General features: G+C 44.8%; 1 protein-coding gene across 1 annotated transcript in view; it reads right to left on the bottom strand.

Annotated features, from left to right (window-relative positions):
- Positions 1-3,152: 3,152 nt before the first annotated feature.
- PDE7A (phosphodiesterase 7A) overlaps positions 3,153-20,193 on the bottom strand; it is a 40,704-nt gene continuing 23,663 nt past the window's right edge. Inside the window, exons 6-13 of the mRNA XM_045290991.1 lie at positions 17,375-17,470; positions 15,305-15,405; positions 11,545-11,676; positions 11,244-11,335; positions 9,102-9,246; positions 8,333-8,429; positions 7,278-7,358; positions 3,153-4,994 (exon numbers count right to left, since the gene is read on the bottom strand). Coding sequence (XP_045146926.1) covers positions 4,816-4,994; positions 7,278-7,358; positions 8,333-8,429; positions 9,102-9,246; positions 11,244-11,335; positions 11,545-11,676; positions 15,305-15,405; positions 17,375-17,470 — 923 coding nt within the window. The 3' untranslated portion in view covers positions 3,153-4,815. The remainder of the gene's footprint in view (positions 4,995-7,277; positions 7,359-8,332; positions 8,430-9,101; positions 9,247-11,243; positions 11,336-11,544; positions 11,677-15,304; positions 15,406-17,374; positions 17,471-20,193) is intronic.

The raw sequence follows: 20,193 nt of genomic DNA, 5'->3' as shown, positions 1-20,193 counted from the left end.
CCTTTTCCTGTTGCGTCCCCTTCCTGTTACATATGTTTATGATGTGGCTTGCTAGCCCAAGATTCTATAAGCCTGTAAATACATTACTCACTCCCTGGTTCCAGTCTTCATGTCTTGTCTGCTGTTTCTTTAATTTACCCTTCAGTTGCACCACTGGGCCCATTCGGTTGTGGAGACTGGTCCCCCGCAATACTGTGAACTATACATTCTATCAAAAAGGTGATTTACATTAAATATGACTATTAAAAACTTGCTTAAACATGTCATTTTGTTTTTATATCTTCCCTTCTGGTAATTTATAGGTGATTGCGTTCTCCTTTGTTTTGTAGTAGACCCTAGCTCGCCAGTCTTACTAGGTTTGCCCTTTGGTCCTCAAATTCTTTAAAGATAGATTAGTCATCATGAGACCATTTCTTATTCCCCAACTTGGCTCAGCAGTAGCCTCCAGTCTCTTTGCCCTGACACTAGGTGGCAAACTTAAGTAAAACATCCCAGCACTGTCCTTCCAATGACATAATTATATTGATGTGGCTTGCATGCCCAAGATTATATAACCTGTTAAGAGACTGCATTACTCAGGCTCTGCTTCCAGTTTCCATACCTTGTCTGGTGTTTCTTTATTTTACCCTTCAATTACACAACCGCCTTGTATGACCCATGTATGCTAAGTGGGGCAAGTCAAGCACTCTTAAAAACCGGGAATACTCGGCTCAAAAGTTGAGGATTAAACGAAGTAATGATTTTGAACACATTCTTTCGGTGGTAGGGTAAGTAAGTGTATTATGGATACACTATTTGACATGAGGTCACTGCAGTTTGCAGCAGAATGATTTTGCTGGGGGATATCCTATAAAAAAGTTCACCCTATGCACTGCTTGTGCAAACGGGAGGGAAGGAGGCATCAAAATTCTTTGCTTCTGTTTGCCTATCAGATATTTTCCTGATGAGGGAGATACTAGAGGAAAGGATGTGCTAGCTGCTTCTAAAAGCCAGAGGGCTCCTTACATAAGGGTAGAGTAGACCTTGAGTGAGTGTAATTTGGACATTTTCAAGAGGGTAAGTTATGTTAGCTACCATCAAGTTGCTCACTGACTCATACACAATGGAACAAAGTCCTCTGTACCATCCTGGTGATTGTTGGGGATTGGACCAGGTAAAGGATAACCCAAAGAGCCTCTCACTCCTAACTAAAGGGCCACCGTAAGGCAAACCACCAAAAACCCACTGCCGTCGAAGCTTGTTCCAACCCAGCAATGCTTTGTAAATCATTTTAGGAGCAGACAGCCTCATCTTTCCCCAAAGCGGCTACTGGGTTTGAACTGTCCAGTGCTTACATAACAGCTTTGTTCCCATCTGGGAAGGCTTTCATTTGGAGAGGGGCAGGGAAGGCAGGCCAGCTTCTTTATGAGACCTTTAACCTAAGGATATAAAAGGCTTGTTAATGCTGCCTAAAAGCCAGCCTTCTTCAAGGGCCCTTTACTGCAGGGCAAAAGGTGTCTTTCCAAGGGACTGATGACAGGGAACCTGAACAACAACCCAGGGGTGGGAAAGGAGGAGAACTGGAAGTCATTCTGTAACAGCGGTGTCTGCTTGAGGGTGGACAAGTAGATATAAAGCACTGGCTTCTAGGATCGGGTCAACCACTGGAACCTCAGCCTTCCCTTATGTAGGTAGGGGACACCTGGTAATCCGTCGGCTAACGTGGGAGCAAGACCGAGCCTTGATATCAGATTCCCTTTCACAAAATGGGGAACCTTGAGAGAGTGAGGCAGTTGCACTGCAGTTCAGATATACAAGGCACAGTTGTATCCTTGAGGAATTAAAATTCTGAGGAAATGAATTAGGATGAATTCCCACCCATCCAGCACTTTATGTGCCAACACATTATTTCAGTTTTGAGAAGTGGATGTTTTACAGGTGAAGCAACACAGTTCACTAACTTGCTCCAAGGTCTACGGTGGGTATGTGACAGGCTCCCCTGCCTATAAAGACACAGCTTTCTAAAGCAAATTATATGACGTTGAACACTGGAGTGAGAGAAATGAGACAATTTAGCCGGAATTTGCATCTCCACATGGGAGTGGACAAGTTTTGCTGCCTAACTCTGGGCCTCACAAGGGTTCACCCTGAGATGCAATACTGGTACTGTTTTTTAAAATATCAGGTACTGTGAGCTTAATGTGTTTCGCCATGAGATAGTTCCACTCTGCATTTGCTGACAGATCAGGTCTGTGAGTTTATAGGGATCCTTATCAGACTCCAGACACATCAGATTTGCCTGCGGGGTTCCCCGTCATATGAGTGGCCAACTGGGCTCTTGGTGATACTCAACTCCGTCCCCCTTTGCTGTCCAATATGGTATCCACTAGTCACATGTGGAGCTTGAGGGTCTAGAATACGACACGTCCAAATTGAGATGTGTGAGTGAATACAATGTGGGTTTCAGACGTAGTACTAAACAAAAATTGAATGTGAAATACCTCCCTAGTATTTTTATATAGGTTACATGTAGGCATGATGGGGAAATATATGGCCACTGGAAAATTGAAAACCACCTGTGAGGCTTATATTGCGTTTTTGTTGGACAGGCCTCTCTATGAAAACTGCCAATCTGTTTGATTTTAACATTCACACCTATTCCCCTCTATCGAGTGAACAGGAGCTGGGAATATGTAGGAGCAGCGCCGTGGACCTTTCTTCCATTGAAGCCAAGTCAGTAAAATCAAATGGCCAATCATAGGGATGACAAGTATTTTAGCATCTACAAAAATTGGTGTGGTGTGCAACCCCCAACCAAGGTAACCAACACTAGGTGGGCCACGGTGAGTGGAGCCAGAGGCCTGGGCTCAGAGCTGACCTCTGCTGGCCATTCTCCAGTGCTCAGCTAACTGTCACCCCATGGTAACGTGCAGGTAACAGCACAGGCTGTTCACAGCAAGGTCCCGGCACACAGCGCTGACTCCATATGTGATGGGGGACTGGAGAAGCCAAGAAGCTTCCTAGCAATTCCGCATTATGATTTCCATACGATTGAGTCACAAGGTGAACGTGAAGGTGAAACTGACCAGAATGAGTGTAAACTGTTGAGCGTAAGTGGTTTACTGGTTAAAATGTCACCTGATTCCCAAGCAAAAAGGAAACAGAAAAACAGGTAAAATGTGAAAAGATAGGTTTTTATTAATCAAAAGTTAACAGCAACAGGCACGTATTAAAATGAGTAGGGCAAAGCCTCGTACAAATGGCTTTACACTCAAGCTTTCTCCCAAGAACATGGCTGTTGCGACAAACTGTAAACAGAATTGAGAAACAGTCTTATACGATAACAAGGGGATACAGAGGAACTAAAGGAAAGCACCAATTTCTCCGAACACGAGAGTACAGTTGTGCTTACTACACATAAAACCATTTAAAACAAATGACAAAAGTGGAATGTTTCTGAGTTTAAAATTAGTCCGTAAGTTGTGTCCTAAAAAACATCTGTTCACATCAAAAGGCCCATCGAGGGGTCAAACGTTTCCTCAAAGGGAGGGACAAGAAAACAATGCACTTTTTTTTTTTTTCAAATCAAAACAAAGAAGTTTGGTCACTTAGCTTTGTGCATAGTTTAAGGCAACTGGAGCAATCTGTTTCAGCTTACCTCCCGTCCCCTCCCCCCCAGGTGTGGCTGCTCACTAAGTCACATTCTGAACAATAAATAAGAGCCCGCGCTTCAGATCCTGCCCCACGTGGATAAATAAACACAGGCACAGTCATACATGCATAAACACGCAGCGAGACGGTCATACGCAACATACCTTTCAACCACTGCAGCGAAAGGGGCTTCAGTACCCTTGATCGGAGGACACGGACACGCTTCCCCATCCCACTGGATTTCAGATTGGCAAGTACCCTGAGCTGATGATGGTGTTTAAAACATTCCACCCTTTTTTTCCTTGCAGGTGCAGATCAAGTAGACAGCCGTGAAGACAGCATGCAATGTCTCCACTGTGGAATAAGAACACAGCTAAGGACATCATGTCCTTCCCCACCCCCAAACCCCAAACAAAAATCTAAGAGTTAAAAAAAACAAACCACACACACACAAACACACAAACCCAAAGACTGGCACTGCCACACAGCGCTGGAGTGGGAGCCTGGCGGCGCTCGAGGAGAAAGGCTGCTTTTCCGGGGCACGCACTCAACCAGAGCAGAGAGCGGCTTTGGCAGCATCCAAAGAAGAGAAGGCAAACAAAGACTGCAGTTGACGGCTGGGTCTTTACAAAGAAAGGTCAGTGGTTCCTTCACCCTCATGCTGGACAGCAGAGTGAGAACCGGGATTTTCAGAGTGGTTTGTAAACATCGAGTCTAGCCAGAGGCAGCAAAGGCTGGGCACTTCACATTTCTGTTTTCTCAGTGAGAAATTAGTGGAAGGTACAGAGACAGACACGCCGTTGCATCAGGCAGGTTAAATTCCAAGAGATTTCTGCTCAAAAGATTTAGCTCAAGTCTCACGGTTTGAAAGAAAACAACGTGGCACACCGTGAAACTTCCCTTACCTCGTTCCTACCCTTTTCCTCGGGAACTTTGCGGAGTCAAGGTTCCACGCCAAAGCCAAGAGCATATTGCTATGTGTTCAGGTCTAACCATTGGTCAGTGGGCTTATGTGATCCTTGGGAATTAATCATGCCGGCATCGTTCGCTGGGAAACCTTGACAGTCAACACTACGTTCTCTCACCTCTCAAGACCCATTTCACATTGCTAAAACCCTCCAAGAGTCCCTTTGCCTCCCCCTGATTCTGGGGGAGTCAAGAGAACTGGTTTTCCTGAGGTACTAACTAGGGGCCTGCCTCCGCACGGGCAGCACGGGCGTCCTCGCGGCCGGCCGGCCCCCTCTGCAGCCCCTTCCAGCCGGCCTTGTTGCGCCCCAGGTGGCCGAGCATGGTCTGCGAGAGTTTGCTGTCTGAAAACCGGGCCCACTCGGTGAACAACGGCTCCACCAGGTAGGTCATAAAACCTGAAGACAAAAACATTTAAAAAATGAAATTATTGACACGTTCTTAAACTTCATCTCTAAAGGCTCTATAGTGTGCACCTTCCTAAGTTCTACCCTTTATACCCCCCAAATCTGATTTTCCAACAGGTCTAGTCAGTGTAATTTTACTTATCTTCTCGGATGAGTCTGTTTTCTTTAAAAATTTTATTTTTGCTGTTCCCGTTGAGAATGAAAGCCGCAGGGCGCACACAAGGTCCACAAGGGCGACACTAGTCCAGTGCAGTCATGCGGTGGGGCAGCCATTCAACTTCCTTCACAGCACTGCCCCAGCCCGAGGGCTGTCCCCTAAAGTTCCTATATCCAATCCTTCAAGCTCCTGTGGTCAGTTTGATGTCAGAGAGAGAGAGTTCTTAAAAGAATTCCCTTCTGTCTCCTCTCTAGTCAAGCTACACTATTGTTTCATGTCAAGGAGGTTTAATATTTAAGACGTATTCTGGGAGATGAATCAACCCTCGATGGTTCTAGAACGTCTGGAGTTCACCATCAATGGGAATTTTGTTTTGTATTGCTCCCCCTTTGAAATATCAAAGATTCTCCTACAGAATCTTTGATCCAGATGTCTAGAAATGGGAGCTGAGCATCGTCAGCCGGGTCTCCTCCTAGTAAGGAGGCAAATCAGTCACACTCCTGGTTTTCCTCCTTTTCCTTGGATGCTCCAGGTGAGTCAAGAGCACCTGTTGAACTTTGGATCCCCACTTACATGCTTTTCAGATCCCCAGCACTAGGCAACAAACTTGGAAACAGAACAGAAAGCTAGCATGTGTGGTATCAGGGGGATTAACTGGGACGTTTTATGATGTCATGACCCCAGACCCGGAGACCCAGTGCCAAGAGGTGTTATTCAGAGGCCGCCGGGGCAGCTGCTCTTTTTGTGATTACAATGAATGTATCGTGCACACAGCTTTTGCCAATTCTACTTTGTACAGGTGGACCACCATTTGAAGGTGATTACAATCGTCTGTGGTAGAATCCTACCCTTATAGTCAATGTGGTATTTCTATCACCTTCAACTGAAATTTAGGGCTCAATGGGACGAGAGGTGCACTGTGTATCGAAGCTTCTCTGATCATCCCTCTCAGCGACGCTGCCTCATCTTGCTGCTTCAACATTGGCTCCACATAACCAACATGCAAGTCTCACTGGGGTGGAAGCAATTCGCACCCACTACTTTAATCAGAAGGAGTCCTGGTGGCACAGTGAGTGAGCGCTTCTCACCCATCGGTCACTGTGTGGGAGAAAGGTGAAGCCGTCTGCTCTCCTACAGATTTAAAGTCTTGGAGAGCCAATGGGCAGCTCGACCCTACCCTATAGGATCGCTCTGAGTTAGAATTCAGTGGATGACAGCAAGACTTTTAGTTAGAAAAGTCATATATGACCTGATGGTTGCTTTTATTCTTTTTTCTTTTTAAGAGTCATAATGGCAGCTGAAAGAGGAGTTGTGATATCTGAAATTAGACACATTCATGCATGCATGCATGCATGCATCTACTCCCCCCATTCCTACTCATGTACTCTCCTTGGGTTTCTGAGGATGGAGCAGTGACTGAGATAGTCAAGATCCCGGTCCTAAAGGAGCTTACATCCTGGTGGGGAGAAAGTGAACAAACATCCCAAAGTGCGCGGACTGCAGGCAACTGGCTGCCACGGAGTCACTGCTGGCTCCCGTGAGCCCTGCGGGTTTCTCAGGCTGTAAATGTTTGTGGGAGTAGAAAGCCCAGTCTTTCTCCTGAGGAGCTGCTGCTGGTTTCAACCCGCCGACCACACGCACGTTAGCCCAATGCATAACCACTACGCTATGAGGGCGTCTCAGGCAAAGAGCCCATCAACTGTGGGCAGCCAGGAAGCATAGCGTGTTGGATGTTCCAGGCAGGGTGTGCATTTGGGTATCACACTGCAGCTGTTCCTCATGGCACGTGGCACATAGATGGGAGGGGCCCAGGGGTGGCTCAACATGAGATAAGGCTGCCAAAAAGCTGCCATCGCAGTAAAAGGCGTGTCAGAAAAACAGGCAGCAGTGTGGGCTGGTCTGTACATACATGTTCATGTTCTTTTCACGATACTGCCACTACTCTGCAAAAGCACATTTTGTTATGAGCTCAGATTAAATAAGAATAAGAGATAAGTGTCCTACTGAAGAAAGACAAAGGTATATTTTCTGAATTTTTAAAAAAAGAAATGTGTAGAGTGTTGGTGGCCGCGGACCCCTCCCCCAGTCAGATATGCAGACTAAAGAAGTATAGTTACCTATCTGGATGTTGGCAATTGATTCCGATTGACGGTCACAAAATGGACTCACAGTCAAACAATACTTTTTCTCCGTGTCTCCTACAAATGGCGAGAAAGAGAGAATTCCTAATATGACTACGAACAAATGCTCGTGAGAGGATAAATGGCTTCTCAATGAGTTCTCTTTTGGTTTTCAGTTATCCCCCTCAGAACACGCTCACAGGCTGGGATTCTGTTGCAAAGGGAGCAGCGGGGAGCTTTACCAGGAGTTGCTAAGAGGGCGGTTTCCTCGCGGTTTTCATTTCCAAAGGGCGGGGGATGGACTGAGGGCCGGGTTCCTGACTGCTAGTCACAGGCTGACTGATGCGCGGACTGCAGAGTGTGGGAAAATGGCATGAAGAGGCAGTGGCTTTCGCCCACACACTTTTCGAAGCCGCTTAGTCCCTGTTATAACTGCTGCCGCTTTCTACGACGACGAGGACAGAGCTGGGGTGGCCGCTGCTCTGAGGCCGTCTTGCTGTCCGTGCGCAGCGAGATTCAAGGAGCCCAGGTAGCGCACGTTTGGGCGCTAGGCTGCGAACCGAAAGGTGGGCAGTTACGCCACCAACGGCTCAGTGAGAGAGCAGACTTGGCATCTGATGGGCAAGGCGGCAGCCTGGGCAACCCGAGGGAGCAGCTCTGCTCCGTCGCCTTGAGTCTCCGCTCAAGAGCACCCGCAAGAGCACAGCTGAGCTATCGATGTGAAGTCACAAATGTGTACCGAATGACCAATGTTGGATAAGACCCAAGAGCCAGTAATCACAAGGACCGTTCTAGATCAAACACAGAGCGGCAGATAAGTTAACCAGTTCTTCTCCGGTGTTTTCGACATGAGAAGTAATTACAAAAAGGGGACTGCTAATTTTCAAAGCAGGTGCTCAGTTTGGACAATCACAGTTACATGTGCGGGTACTGTGAATTATCACCAAAAAGGACTAGCCTTTACTGCCAGACACCTATAAATGGTTGAGTCCTTTATTTTATTCATATGTTGCTAAACCCGGAACTGAATACTTATCACTGTAATAACTTGCCTTGATGGAAGAATTCTTCCGTCACTTTTTCACTCCACTGCTTGCTTAGTTCCCAGGTTCGACACGGGTTACAGATGTCAGCGCATTTCAGAGCCATCTAGCAAACAAAATATTGAGATTCTTTTTAAGAAGATAAATCTTAGTTGTATTAAATTTGAATAGTGGGGGGGGGTGACACATGAAAAGATGGCAAGAGAAACCTATTATTACTTTTTGCACTCATTAGATGATAGTCCTTTCCATCGTTTTTGTGGAAAAGCTGAGGAAGGAGCTACAAGACTGCTCAGTGAAGCACACCGCTGGGTGAACACCCAAGGGCCAAACACAAGGACATGCCTCAATTAACCATGAAGCTACAGAGAAAGTAACCAGTTCTCTTGCCCAGGTGTATTTGTGAGAACTAGTGAGAATAAAATGCTGCTTTTCCAATTGGCGGCCTGTCTTGCAAAAGATGCTTTCCCCAGAAACCCCGAGCGTGTGAAATATGAAAGCTATGTTCCTAGAGCACATACTTGCCAGGGATCTCAACAGGGAGGTTGTGGATGAATTAAAGGAGCCCCATCAGCTTCCGCTCAAAAGGTTCCCTATTTTTACACAAATCAGGTATGTGTGGTACAAAGTGAAAATAGTATTAGCCTAGTGTTGTTATAATAATACCTCAGGAGGAAGGCGTGTCCTGAAAAATATACCCAGCAAGACAATTCCATTTTTGTCCAACTAGTTGGGTGATATACCCAAAGAAGTGGAATATTTCTAGGTGTCTTTTTACCTGTAAAACGAGGTGGCGATGACCGGCATTTTCAAGGCATAAGTCCCCTCTATCCAAGTGAGCTCTAAACAGTGCGAGGTAATCATTTTGGCGACTGATATCTGTGGCAAGAATCAAAGCACCTAACTGAGCCTCCATTTGTTGCCTGGAATTAGAATACACAGAGGAAAATATTAAAAAGTTAATCTTTGACATTTTCCCCCTTGAACGTACTATGTGGAAAGCTTTACAGAGTTCTAAGGTTTGCTAATGACCATTCAACTTTTAATTTCTCTCACACTCACGAAATTTAAAAATGCTAGCAAAAAGTATTGAAATAAAAGAAAAACCAAGACAATCTGTAGAAAAGTGCCAGAATGCACACACTCCACAAAGAAGTGCCAGCCCAGGGGGCACGGCGTGCTTCTGTAAGAAGCCGTACAAGACTGGGACTTGCTTAGGGAAAGTCTTTGCTGGGTTAGGTTGCAGGTAAACAACGTTGGTTTCTCTTGCAGTGTCCATAGTCCTGAAACGCAGAAGGGAGATTCACATGGAAAGAATTACAGCCATGCAGCAACTGACTCCTATAGACCTTTTAACTAAAGTGCTCGATTAAGTTCTGAGTAAATTCCACTCAATAATTTTTTTTAAAGTTTGGATTCAGTGATACTTCTAGGATCAAATTGAAAAACTACACCAATCATTTGTATATAGATCTCTAAATCGTCTGGAAAGGAAAAAGCAATCTGTTAATACAAATAATGAATACATTGTATCATGTGAAAAACCGCCTTCCATGCAAGTTATGAGAGGTACACTGTTAAAAATAATCACTGCCCTTTTAAAAAAAAGGTCTCAATAAGCACCAGCTTTGCATAAATCTTTGCATAATGACCAGTAAAGAATTGATTAAAGTGCTAATAATGAAGCTTAAAATTTGGAATATTAAAACAAATCCTAAATGAAGAAGGTATAAGGGAATGCTATAAAGTAGTGTTCCTCAATTTCAGTTTTTTATTGCTTACAAATCTCAGAATTCAACAGGATTAATCCTCAAATGTAAAACAGGACAAAAAAAAATTGAAGGAAGCAAACATTTTAATCTGCCTTAAACAAGAAAAAAATAAACTTTATATATACACATAGACATTTATAAATTGTATGCTTCAGGTAACTTTTATAGTTGTACTACAGCAAGAAATAATTCCACTTACCAGAAGTACCATCCTATTGTCATAACTCCAAATGGTATCCATGAATAAAGATTTAAAAAAATAAAAAATAAAGTCCAGCTTTTTTCTTATGGTCATTACACAAAACACTTACTTTCATTACAAAGTTGTTTTAAATTAAGAGGCATCAATGAAAGAACAGATTGTAATTTAAATGTTGATATCCAAATGTATTTCTGTACCTGACAGTTTTCCTAGACCCACAGTGTTTCCTTACACGGACCTTCTCTCAGCGAGGCAAATTCAAGCTTCCCCTTGTGAGCAGGAGCGGGCAGTGAGGGGGGCGGCGTTTACTGACACCCACCATCAATTTGGGTTCATTGCTTCATTTTATTAAGCGCAGCTAGCCTGCTTAACAGTATTTATTTCTAAGGTAGTATTTCTGGGGTTGTTTTCTTCACTCATTCATTTATCCTGCAGGTTCAGGAGTAGTTTGAGGGCTATGCTACTTAGAATATAAAGCATTTTATTTTTGTCAGGTTGGAAATTTCCTGAAATGAATTTAAAAGACTCTATGATATAAAATGTTTACTTTCTATCCAATTTTCCTTTACGTCTAGACCTAAGGTTTTGTTGTTTTTTTTCCAGCTGGGTGTAAAATGTAGGGATGTAAAACCTATTTATGTAAACAAGTGGTAAACTCTGAGCAAGCCTTGTGTATGTGGATTTTAGTGTGCTCAGATTCATGAAATGGCCTTTCATGAAAATAAATCTTTACTATACTACTACTGACTGTGCTTTAGAAGAAGTTTATATTATTAAAATTTTGATACAAAAATCTCAAAGGTGACAATTGTCCACTACACTTGACAAAAACTGAAAACTGCGGAACACCTGAATATAATAACAGTCTTTCAAATTTCATAAAACTGTTTTGACAGCTTTATGTCCCTGGTTCATACCAAATGAAGTTTGACTGACTCTGACCTACCTGCTTTCCAGTGGCATGTGTGAGAACAGGCCGGATTCTCGGAGGAGCCCCACTGCAGACCTCCAGTGGTGATTCTCCAGGACTGAGGTATTCTACAAGAAAAGATGCATTTCTGAGTCAGGTAATGGCAGGGATCTTTCTGAACATACAGATTTACATGTTAGTGATACGTGTACAAATTTGGTTACATTTCTAATCCGTTCATAGTGAATTTACGTCCACTACTTTTGTGTCCTCAAAACACAATACATTTTCTAGAATGCATAAATACTCAAAATGTGGATGATAGAATTTCACTAACCTTGTATAAAGTTGCCAAGTAATGGTTAGTTTTAATAAGGAAAGGTTGATTGACACCTGGGTGATCCAGGTCGTGAGTGGCAGCTGCAATTAAGCTCAGCATGATATCCCAAGGAGTTACAAATTTGGCAAGCTAAAAAGTGACAAAAGAGCAATTAATCACAAAATATATTTGAAGTCAACTCCCTACATTGCGATAGCAGAGCAGCAGGCTCCTCCCCTCGTCACAGCATCTTTGGCAGGTGTGCTGTTGTTCACGCAAAGAGCCGTAGGTGGCGGTGTTGGGTAAGCATCGGGCGGCTAACGCAAGGTCGATGGTACAAACCTACTCTGCTCTCCAAGGGAGAAAGACGAGGCTGTCCGCTCTGTTAGAAAGATTTTCAGAGTTGGAAATCCATGGGGCACTTTCACTCTGGGGAACCTTAGATCGGTCTCTATTAGACAGACTCACCTTGGTGGTGGGTTAGATTTGGGTTTGCTGTTATGCCACCAGGAGCTGCCAGCTGCTGACCTTGTCACAATAGTGGGGACAGGAGAAGTATCACAGCTATGTCCCTGCCGCTTAGAGAGCTCCTCATCATACTGCTTCATTTCTAATAAGCTTACTTAAATAGCAGCTAAATTCTAAGCTTGTTTCTTTTTAAAAAGAATGGCTTTAAAATGGCAGTGTCCCCTGCCGCCGCCCCCCCCCCCCATTAAACTACCAAAGGCTGCTAGTATTTCTTTTACTGTCGCCATTACAAATTACAGACTTGTAACTTTAAGACTATATAATTTATCTTAACAAATGAGTTATTAGGGGTCAGTAACACCCTCTAACATGTGAGATAATTACTGCAGTCCCACTGGTTCAGGAGGCTATTGAGTAACCCTGTAAAGTCCTTAAAACGCTCCTCTCCCGTGAATGGGCACCTTCCAACAAATTTACACGACATATTCACATCCAGGACTGCAATCTCGTAAGCGAGCAATGGCGGGTTTACGCTCAGAAACCATTCTAAACGTACCTGACACCATCATCACAACACGTGACCGTGTACTGCTAAACGCTTTCAATGACAAACCATGATGAGCAGGAGTCAAGCGCCTCTCCCTCCACCAGCCAAGCCCTTCTCCCTGCATCCAGCTCCTCTCCCAGGCAAATGGCTGATTGTGTTCTGCAGCACTTCACCAATCTGGCCAGGTAACACGCGCCGGAACACAAAGCCTCCCACTCACTTCCATCGGGTTGACGCCCATTCATAGAGACCGCCTCTGGGCTGCCAAGACTCTAACTGTTTTGGGGAGTAGAAAGCCCAGGCTTTTTCCCAACGAGCTGCTTCTGCTGGTTTCCAACTGCCGACCATGAGGACTGTAGCTCAAGGTGCAATCACTACCCCACCAGCTCCCCTCACGGTCACTCACGAGAGCATGCTGATTCAGGCTATCTAAGAGCAGGGTTTACTAGACTTCCAGCAGGTAGGTACACTATCAGTAATGAATCTGAGCATACACCGCCAACTTGGTTCATGCTTACTTTTAGATCATGCTACTTTTCTGCCTGGGTGAGGGAGCTCTGGTGGCACAATGGTTAAAAGGGCTTGGCTTTTATCTCTGTGGCAGTTATATCATCTACTGTCAGCTTGAAGAAGGGGTGGAGTCTAGCCTGTGAATCAGGTCGCAGCTTGATGAACTCATTTGGAGGCACGATGGAGAGAAATAGCTCACTGGAGGCCAGATACGCTCTCTCTGTTGGGTATTACTGATGACAAACCACATGGAGCTATGCTAATGGAGCCAGAGCCCTGGGGCTGGAGGAGCCACGTGGAGACCCCTACCAGCACTGAGATGCTTCTACCGCCACTTGATCCACAAGACTTTCTACCCACTGGCCTGTGATCTTCCATTGCATGTGTTGTGTGAGTCTGGAGAGGAATTTATGGACTGGTATTGGACATATGGGCTAGTATCGGACTCATGGACTTGATCCGAACTGGGCTGGGATATTTTTTAATGTAAAATTACTCTTTGATATACAGTTCTCTATTATACACATGAGTGTCTCTGAATTTGTTTCTCTACTGAACCCGGGCTAACACCATCTCCATAGAAGAAAGGTGAGGCAGTTGATGTCTGGAGCCCTAGGGGCAGCTTTATTTTGGGTTGCTATGAGTTGGAATCAACTTAAAGACAGTTTGGTTTGGGTTTTGGTGCTGGGATGAATCTTTTTCCATCCCAAGGTTGAGTTTAAGAGTTCTTGGGGTGGCACATGGGATTAAGTGCTCACTTACTCACTGAAGGGTTTGGCAGTTTCAATTCACCCAGTCGTGCCAGGGAAGAGTGGTCTGGCGATCTATTTCTACAAGATGACAGCCACTGATACCCCAGTGGAATACAGGTCCACCCTGCATGCCTGGGGCTCCCCGAGTCAGAATGCACTCCAGGTAACTGGTTGTTGCCTTTTTTCAGGTTGGGTTCACTTCAGTGTGAAGAATCAATGATGGTTTGAATCCCTTGCAAAAATGTAAACCTTTTGAAGCAAAGAATGTGTATTTTTTTCTATTTTTACCTACATTTAATACATGGAGAAGTTCAACAAGTGGAGAGAAAATGGTGAAGAAAAAGATTTCCTCCTTTGGATTTGAAACCCCACAACCACTTGCTGCGGAGTTAAAGGAGCCTCGATCGGTTTCCGGGACTGTTCTTTCGCTCTCCCCACGGGCTAGCGGAGGGGTTTGAACTGCTGACCTTATGCTTAGCGGCCCAATGCCTAACCCAGAGCTCTATTAGGGCTATTTTCAAAGCATTTTAAACATAAAGATTTCCACAGGACTGATTAGTAAGATAAAGAGAAAGCAAGAAGGCATATTGTATGGAGCATACTGAATAGGGGGCAACCCCGCCGAGGCATTGCCACACACACATACTTGGCCGAGAGCCCTGTTTATACTGCATGAGCGTGTAATCCACTGAACAGTACATAGAGTGTGAGAAGAATAGCTGTATATGCATCGTGAACCATCACACCACCCGAGGCAGATGAAAGGGTTTCCAGTAAAACAAGAAAGCAAGCAGCAGCTACGGTGTATTTAGACGTTCTGGAGGGGAAAGCAGGCACTACATTCAAAATCAGAGAAACCACACGCGTTAAAAAAATAAAATCCCAAGAAATGGGACTATGTAAAACATAACATTTCTTTTGGTTAAAAATGATTTTTTAAATCATTTTATTGGGGGCTTATATAATGCTTATCACAATCCATACATATGTGCAAATGTGCTTGACACAATGGATGGATGGATGGATTGTGATAAAACAGAAACTTTAATCAGAAAGAAAACTCAAGTATCATGGTACTGACAAGGAAGTAAGTGGCATTATATTAGGACACCTGTTTAATGGATTTAAAAAAATGTTATTTTGACTCTCGTGACTAGAGTTCTAGGAAGGAAGAAATTGTAAATAATGAAATGTGTATAGAATTTCACCTACATCTACAGAGCTACCACATCGGGCCCTGTTCAGTAAAAAACCAGATTATGAAGTGTTGCAGTTTGGGGCTCCGTCATCATGAGAGCAGATGCCCACGTCTCTGTGCCCACAGGCTGCCGGGGAGTTTGAACTGGTTAGCAGCTGGGCACGGAATCAGTGAAACTCCAGGGCTCCTGGTGACAGTTCTTACAGATTCCTAATTCATTTAAGACGTCAGAGAAAAGCATTTGGAAGTACACAGAAGAAAATGTCCTTGGGTTCTCACGCTAAGCACATGCCACCGTCTTACCTTGGGCTCTCTTAGGTAACAGTGCATGGCCTGAGTGACGTCCGCAGCATGGACCGCGTTGTGGTAAGGGTTCTGACTGTGGTAATCTTCCTGAACCAGGACTGCATGGAAGGGACCAGAGATTTCCAATTTAGTTGTAAGTGGCAGGCACGTGCAAATATAAAAACGGTGATGAGTTTGTAATTTACAGTTTTAATGTGGATGATATAAAACGACATCGTTCAAGCGCAGAGATGCTAATCACCCCATAACTCGCGTCTTGTAACTCATGCCCAAAGAACAATGCCTGGGACTGTTTTCATGTCAAAAATGTCAGTACATTCGTCTTGTTCTTGGTGCACCAGTAGTCTCTAGATTACGACAATCCCCAGTCCAGGGTAAAGGCTAGGCACCCAGCACTGTGGCCCCACTCTCGGCCTTTGAGAGACTGCTTTGATGGGACGGCTTAATTACGTGTTTCCCTTTGGAGTCTTTTCAGTCTTCGGATGCCGAACACCTGCATACAGTGGGTCGCGTGGACAGACACTGTGCTCGGCACTGAGGGTCCCAGGGACCCTGCCGTGAACAAAAGCTGGCAAAAGCTTTGGAAAGATGCTGAGGTTAGTGCAGGTCTGATCGGGAGTTTGCGCTTTGGCAGGAGAGAGGGTTTCTGCTCTCCCGTGCTCTGTTCCCAAAATCTCAATCTGAAAGAGCAGGTGGTCATTGGCCCTGTGAGCTGTCCTGAGAACAGCAGGGAACTAACAGCCATTTAAACCTACGTCCAGGAAACCCTAAGGAAGGGGCCGCTCTATTCTTCCCATTGGGTCTCTGTGAGCACAAAGTGGATCAGTGGTGGGCGAGTGTGGTATAGGGATGGGCTGAATGGCCGTGACCACTGGAATCCAGGGGCGTCCAAGCAAGGGGAGTCTACCCTAAGGAGGAGGGAGCACCCTCAGTGCTGAGTGCAGATGCACCACTAGAATTCTGTGTCTACTTTGAACCCATCCTTACACTGTCCTTTTAATATCCTTCTTAATACCGATTTTGTGTTCTATAACACACACAATACAGTAATACACACACATGACTTACAAATAAATATGCACTCAAAAGTTTTTCCAAAGTCCCAGGTAGTAAATGTATTTTCGTTTGGTACTCAGTGGCACAGAAATATTAGCTTCCTTTACAAACTGTGAGACGGAAGACCTCCAGGGTACTTGCACTTTTGACTGAGGCATTTTCTCATTTGGTGAAACAATGCAACTTTCCCTACTTGTGTGAAAGTATCACCCTGCGTCTTTAAACAGATTCTGTTAAAAAAATTCAAAACCTATCCTTTAAAGTAATCTTGAAAATCGTATGGCAAGGATTTCAGGCAGAGGGGCTCAAGAGGCAAGGTACTTTTAAAGTTCCAACCTTCAACAATGCAGTGCAGTACAGGAAATGCTCCACCTTTGTCATGGAGCTGCACCCAGCCAGCATAAGAGACCAGCGGGGACATCATCTCAGTTCTCTACCATCTCACGTATGCATAGCTCCTCCATCAGGAGGGGCGCCATCCTCAGGTGACTGGCTCAGGCCAAAGAGGGGCCTGAAGGCAGGCAGGCCAGCCTGAGCAGGGGGTCTGAGGTTTGCACTCAGTCCTGTTCTCTTGCAAACAGGCCAGTGCCATTGAAGCTAGTACTCCAGGGCCAGCACAGTCTTGTTGTAAAATGAAAAATTCTTCTTCCTTTTTTTCCCTAATGTGAATTCTATGAAGGTGCCAAATTCCTCTGTCCCTTTTTAACAACATAAAAAGAGGCCATGTAGCACAAAGCCAACGCAGGCCAGTTGCCCCAGCTCTGACATGCAAAGCTAAGCTGGCACTCACCTGCTGGCTGGCACCGATGCGGGCACGAGACTGGCCAGGGCCAGAAGTAGCACTGCCCTGACACACAGCCTCCGGAGCTCAGCAAATGCTTGATACGTCAAGCTACCAAATTTGGGGGAGGTTTGTTACACAGCAAACTGTATACCAATATAACGAATAAGATACTTAAACACGCTCTTATATAAAATCTTGCTACTGTTAAATGGGTTACAACCACTTACCTAAAAATCGACGAAGTTTCATTGTATCTAAGTTAAAGTAGTCAATTAATCCATGAAGATTAAACAAATGAAAAGCTAAAGTTACTAGACTATTTCCTAAAAAGAAAGGAGAGATATTACGTTAGTAGGCAAACAAGCTAACCTGAGCACATGGTGTTTCCAAATAGGGATTATAAATATAAACTAAGGAGAAAGGTCAGCTGGATCCCACTTTTTTCCCATCTAAAAATTGTGTTCTCTTATTTTACCAGTTCTGAGCATCGAAGATAACAATTTTTCCCTGTTCTAGGAAAAATGAGTTGTGGAAGTTTCACGTATCCAGAAGTGAAGAATTGGGAGGTAAGTCTTTCCCAGTAACAAATAGCAGTAACAAAACCATGGTACTCTCTTGGTAGCTTCCTTATCTTCTCTCTATCCCCTTATACATCTAAGTTTCTTGAAAGAGTTCAGGGAGTGGGATCATCTTCCTCCTCAACTACCACATATCTGTCCATAACAACCGGAGTCACAAAAAGTCTAGAAATGAAATTTGGAAAAGAACGGTAGGTTTTAGAATGTTTGGGTTTCCCTTCCATGGTATAACTCTCTATTTTCCAAACACTCTATTGTGCTTTTCGAGGTAGACATCTTGGACAATTCTGCTTGTATCCTGTAAGGCCACACAACCCTCTGGTATTTGGACATAGAGTATTGGGAGGAGTGGTGGTTCGGCTGTGGCGTGAAAGTTGGTAGTTTGAACCCACCGATTCCCTGGGAGAAAGAAGTGGCCACCTGCTTATGTAAAGACTGTGTCTGGGACATCCCATAGGGTAGCTCTGCTCTGTCGTAAAGGGCTATGAGTCACAAGCAACTCAAAGCTGCGCATTTTTAGTTTAAAATATATTTTAAAGGGATATGAACTCATAGATTGCAGCCAGCATGTGGATAATATAAACACGATTGTCATTTTCTCTATAGGAATTTTTGGCTTCTTAGTGAAGTTAATAAAGATGTAACCAGTCCTACACTGAAATGTATTAGTAACAATATGTGCAAACGATAAGGAAACATGATTTGGCTGGGCGTGTTATCCAAAACTGCCAAAACAAGTTCTCCCCAGAAGACTGGGGCCGAGGAGAAAAGAAATTCACTGGAACAATATTTGCTTGTGGCAGGCCCAAAGGGCTAATTTTTAAAACACACACTGAATATGTTTCATGTTCCAGAAACGAAGTGGCAAAACGCATCCCAGTATCGATTAGCAACCTCGATCGAGCCGAGAGGGGTGGGCCGTTTCCCTGACTCTGCTGCGCCGCCTAATTCCTTTGGAGAGAGACACACACTAAACAAAACGCATTCAGTCTGGATGCTAAAGGTAGCCGGTTTTTTTTTTTTTTATTTTTCCTTTCTTTCTTCCTGAAGTCATTTTCCGAATCTGGGGAACACAAATGACCAATTTCTAGGGTCCAAAAGAAGTGACAACCTAACAGGGAAAATGCCCTCTGCTGGGGACCCAGGCAAACTGCAGGTAGAGGCTCAGGTAAGGCCCCGTGCTTGGCAGAAGTTAAACCGGTCTCGCTGGGCAGGTCCCAAGATACCAAAGGGTGCAGCCTACTGCTGACGACAAAGAACACAGACAGCACAGTATCGCTGCCCCTTTCCCACAGACTGATGCGACATTTCCAAACAAGTGCTGCTTAACTGAGGCGAAAAAACAAACAGGCACAGAACTGATTTTTTATAGAAATGCAAATAAACACTTTCTGGAGAAAGAGAACTGAATGTTCTCGAAGAAAAGCTATCCTCATGAAAAAACACCCCAGGAAAGAATGGCCGCTGGGAGAGTTCCCTTGATCGCGTCAGACAGGCCTCCAGGGAGGAAGGGGCCGGGCAGCGTGAGTCCCAGGCCCCTACCAGTGGCCACTGGCACCAGGTCCCTTTCAGGAGCGGCAAGCCTTCTCTTGCTGTCTCCATGGCCGACATCCTGTGAAGACAGTCGATGCGCCCGGGAAAGCCGCCATCACTGCTTTCCTCCTCGCAGGGGACGGCTGGAGAACCGCTGACCTAGCCCCTCTCCCAGGCTACTACAAACCCCCCAGGAAGGAATAGCGGGGATTGGACTCACAGGCCAGGAGCGAGGACTGTACACATGCCATCCAGAATTTATTTGAGGTTAAAACATTTTTCAAAGGAGAGCAGCTCAAGTTACATCCTGCACGTTGGAAGTATATCTTTTTATTCTTCTATCAGTCTGTGTACTAACAGCCTCTATAACTTTTCGGTGCCTGTAGCTAACTGACAAGGCGTCCTGCTGGCTTATGTGTACTGGGTTTTGAGTTAGGCTGCTAACTACAAGGTCAGCAGTTCAAAACCACCAAGCTGCTCCTCGGGAGAAAGATGAAGCTTTCTACTTGTGTAGAGTTACAGTCTTGGAAAGCCACAGGGGCAGTTCGGCGCTGCCCTGCAGCCTCCCCGTGACTCGGTGGCAGCTGAGAGTAGTTTACTGAGTACACGCCACAATCTGTACAATCATGGTGCATTCCATGAACCTCTAATGATCTGGAACCAACCCGTCATCGTCTTCACAAAAGCCTTTTAAGGAGTAAGGTAATTAAAGGGAAAATAAAAGTGTGCAGTTACCTGACAGACACACTGTCAACCTCACGGCACTTTGCTCTGGTAATGTGCCATGGTCTCTTAATTAGTGATTGCTAAGTTTAGAAATCCATCAAGGATTTCTTTTTTTTTTTTTAAACCAGCAAGGATTTCAGTGACTGACAAGTGTTCCTGTAGACCAGGCGTCCTCAAACTACGGTCCGCCGGCCACATGCGGCCCGGCC

Source organism: Echinops telfairi, unplaced genomic scaffold, assembly GCF_000313985.2.
Source record: "Echinops telfairi isolate 266 unplaced genomic scaffold, ASM31398v2 ScPeMD7_1;HRSCAF=3_0, whole genome shotgun sequence".
NCBI lineage: Eukaryota > Metazoa > Chordata > Mammalia > Afrosoricida > Tenrecidae > Echinops > Echinops telfairi.
The sequence above is the reverse complement of the archived record's forward strand: the minus strand, read 5'-3'. Positions and strand labels throughout refer to the sequence as shown.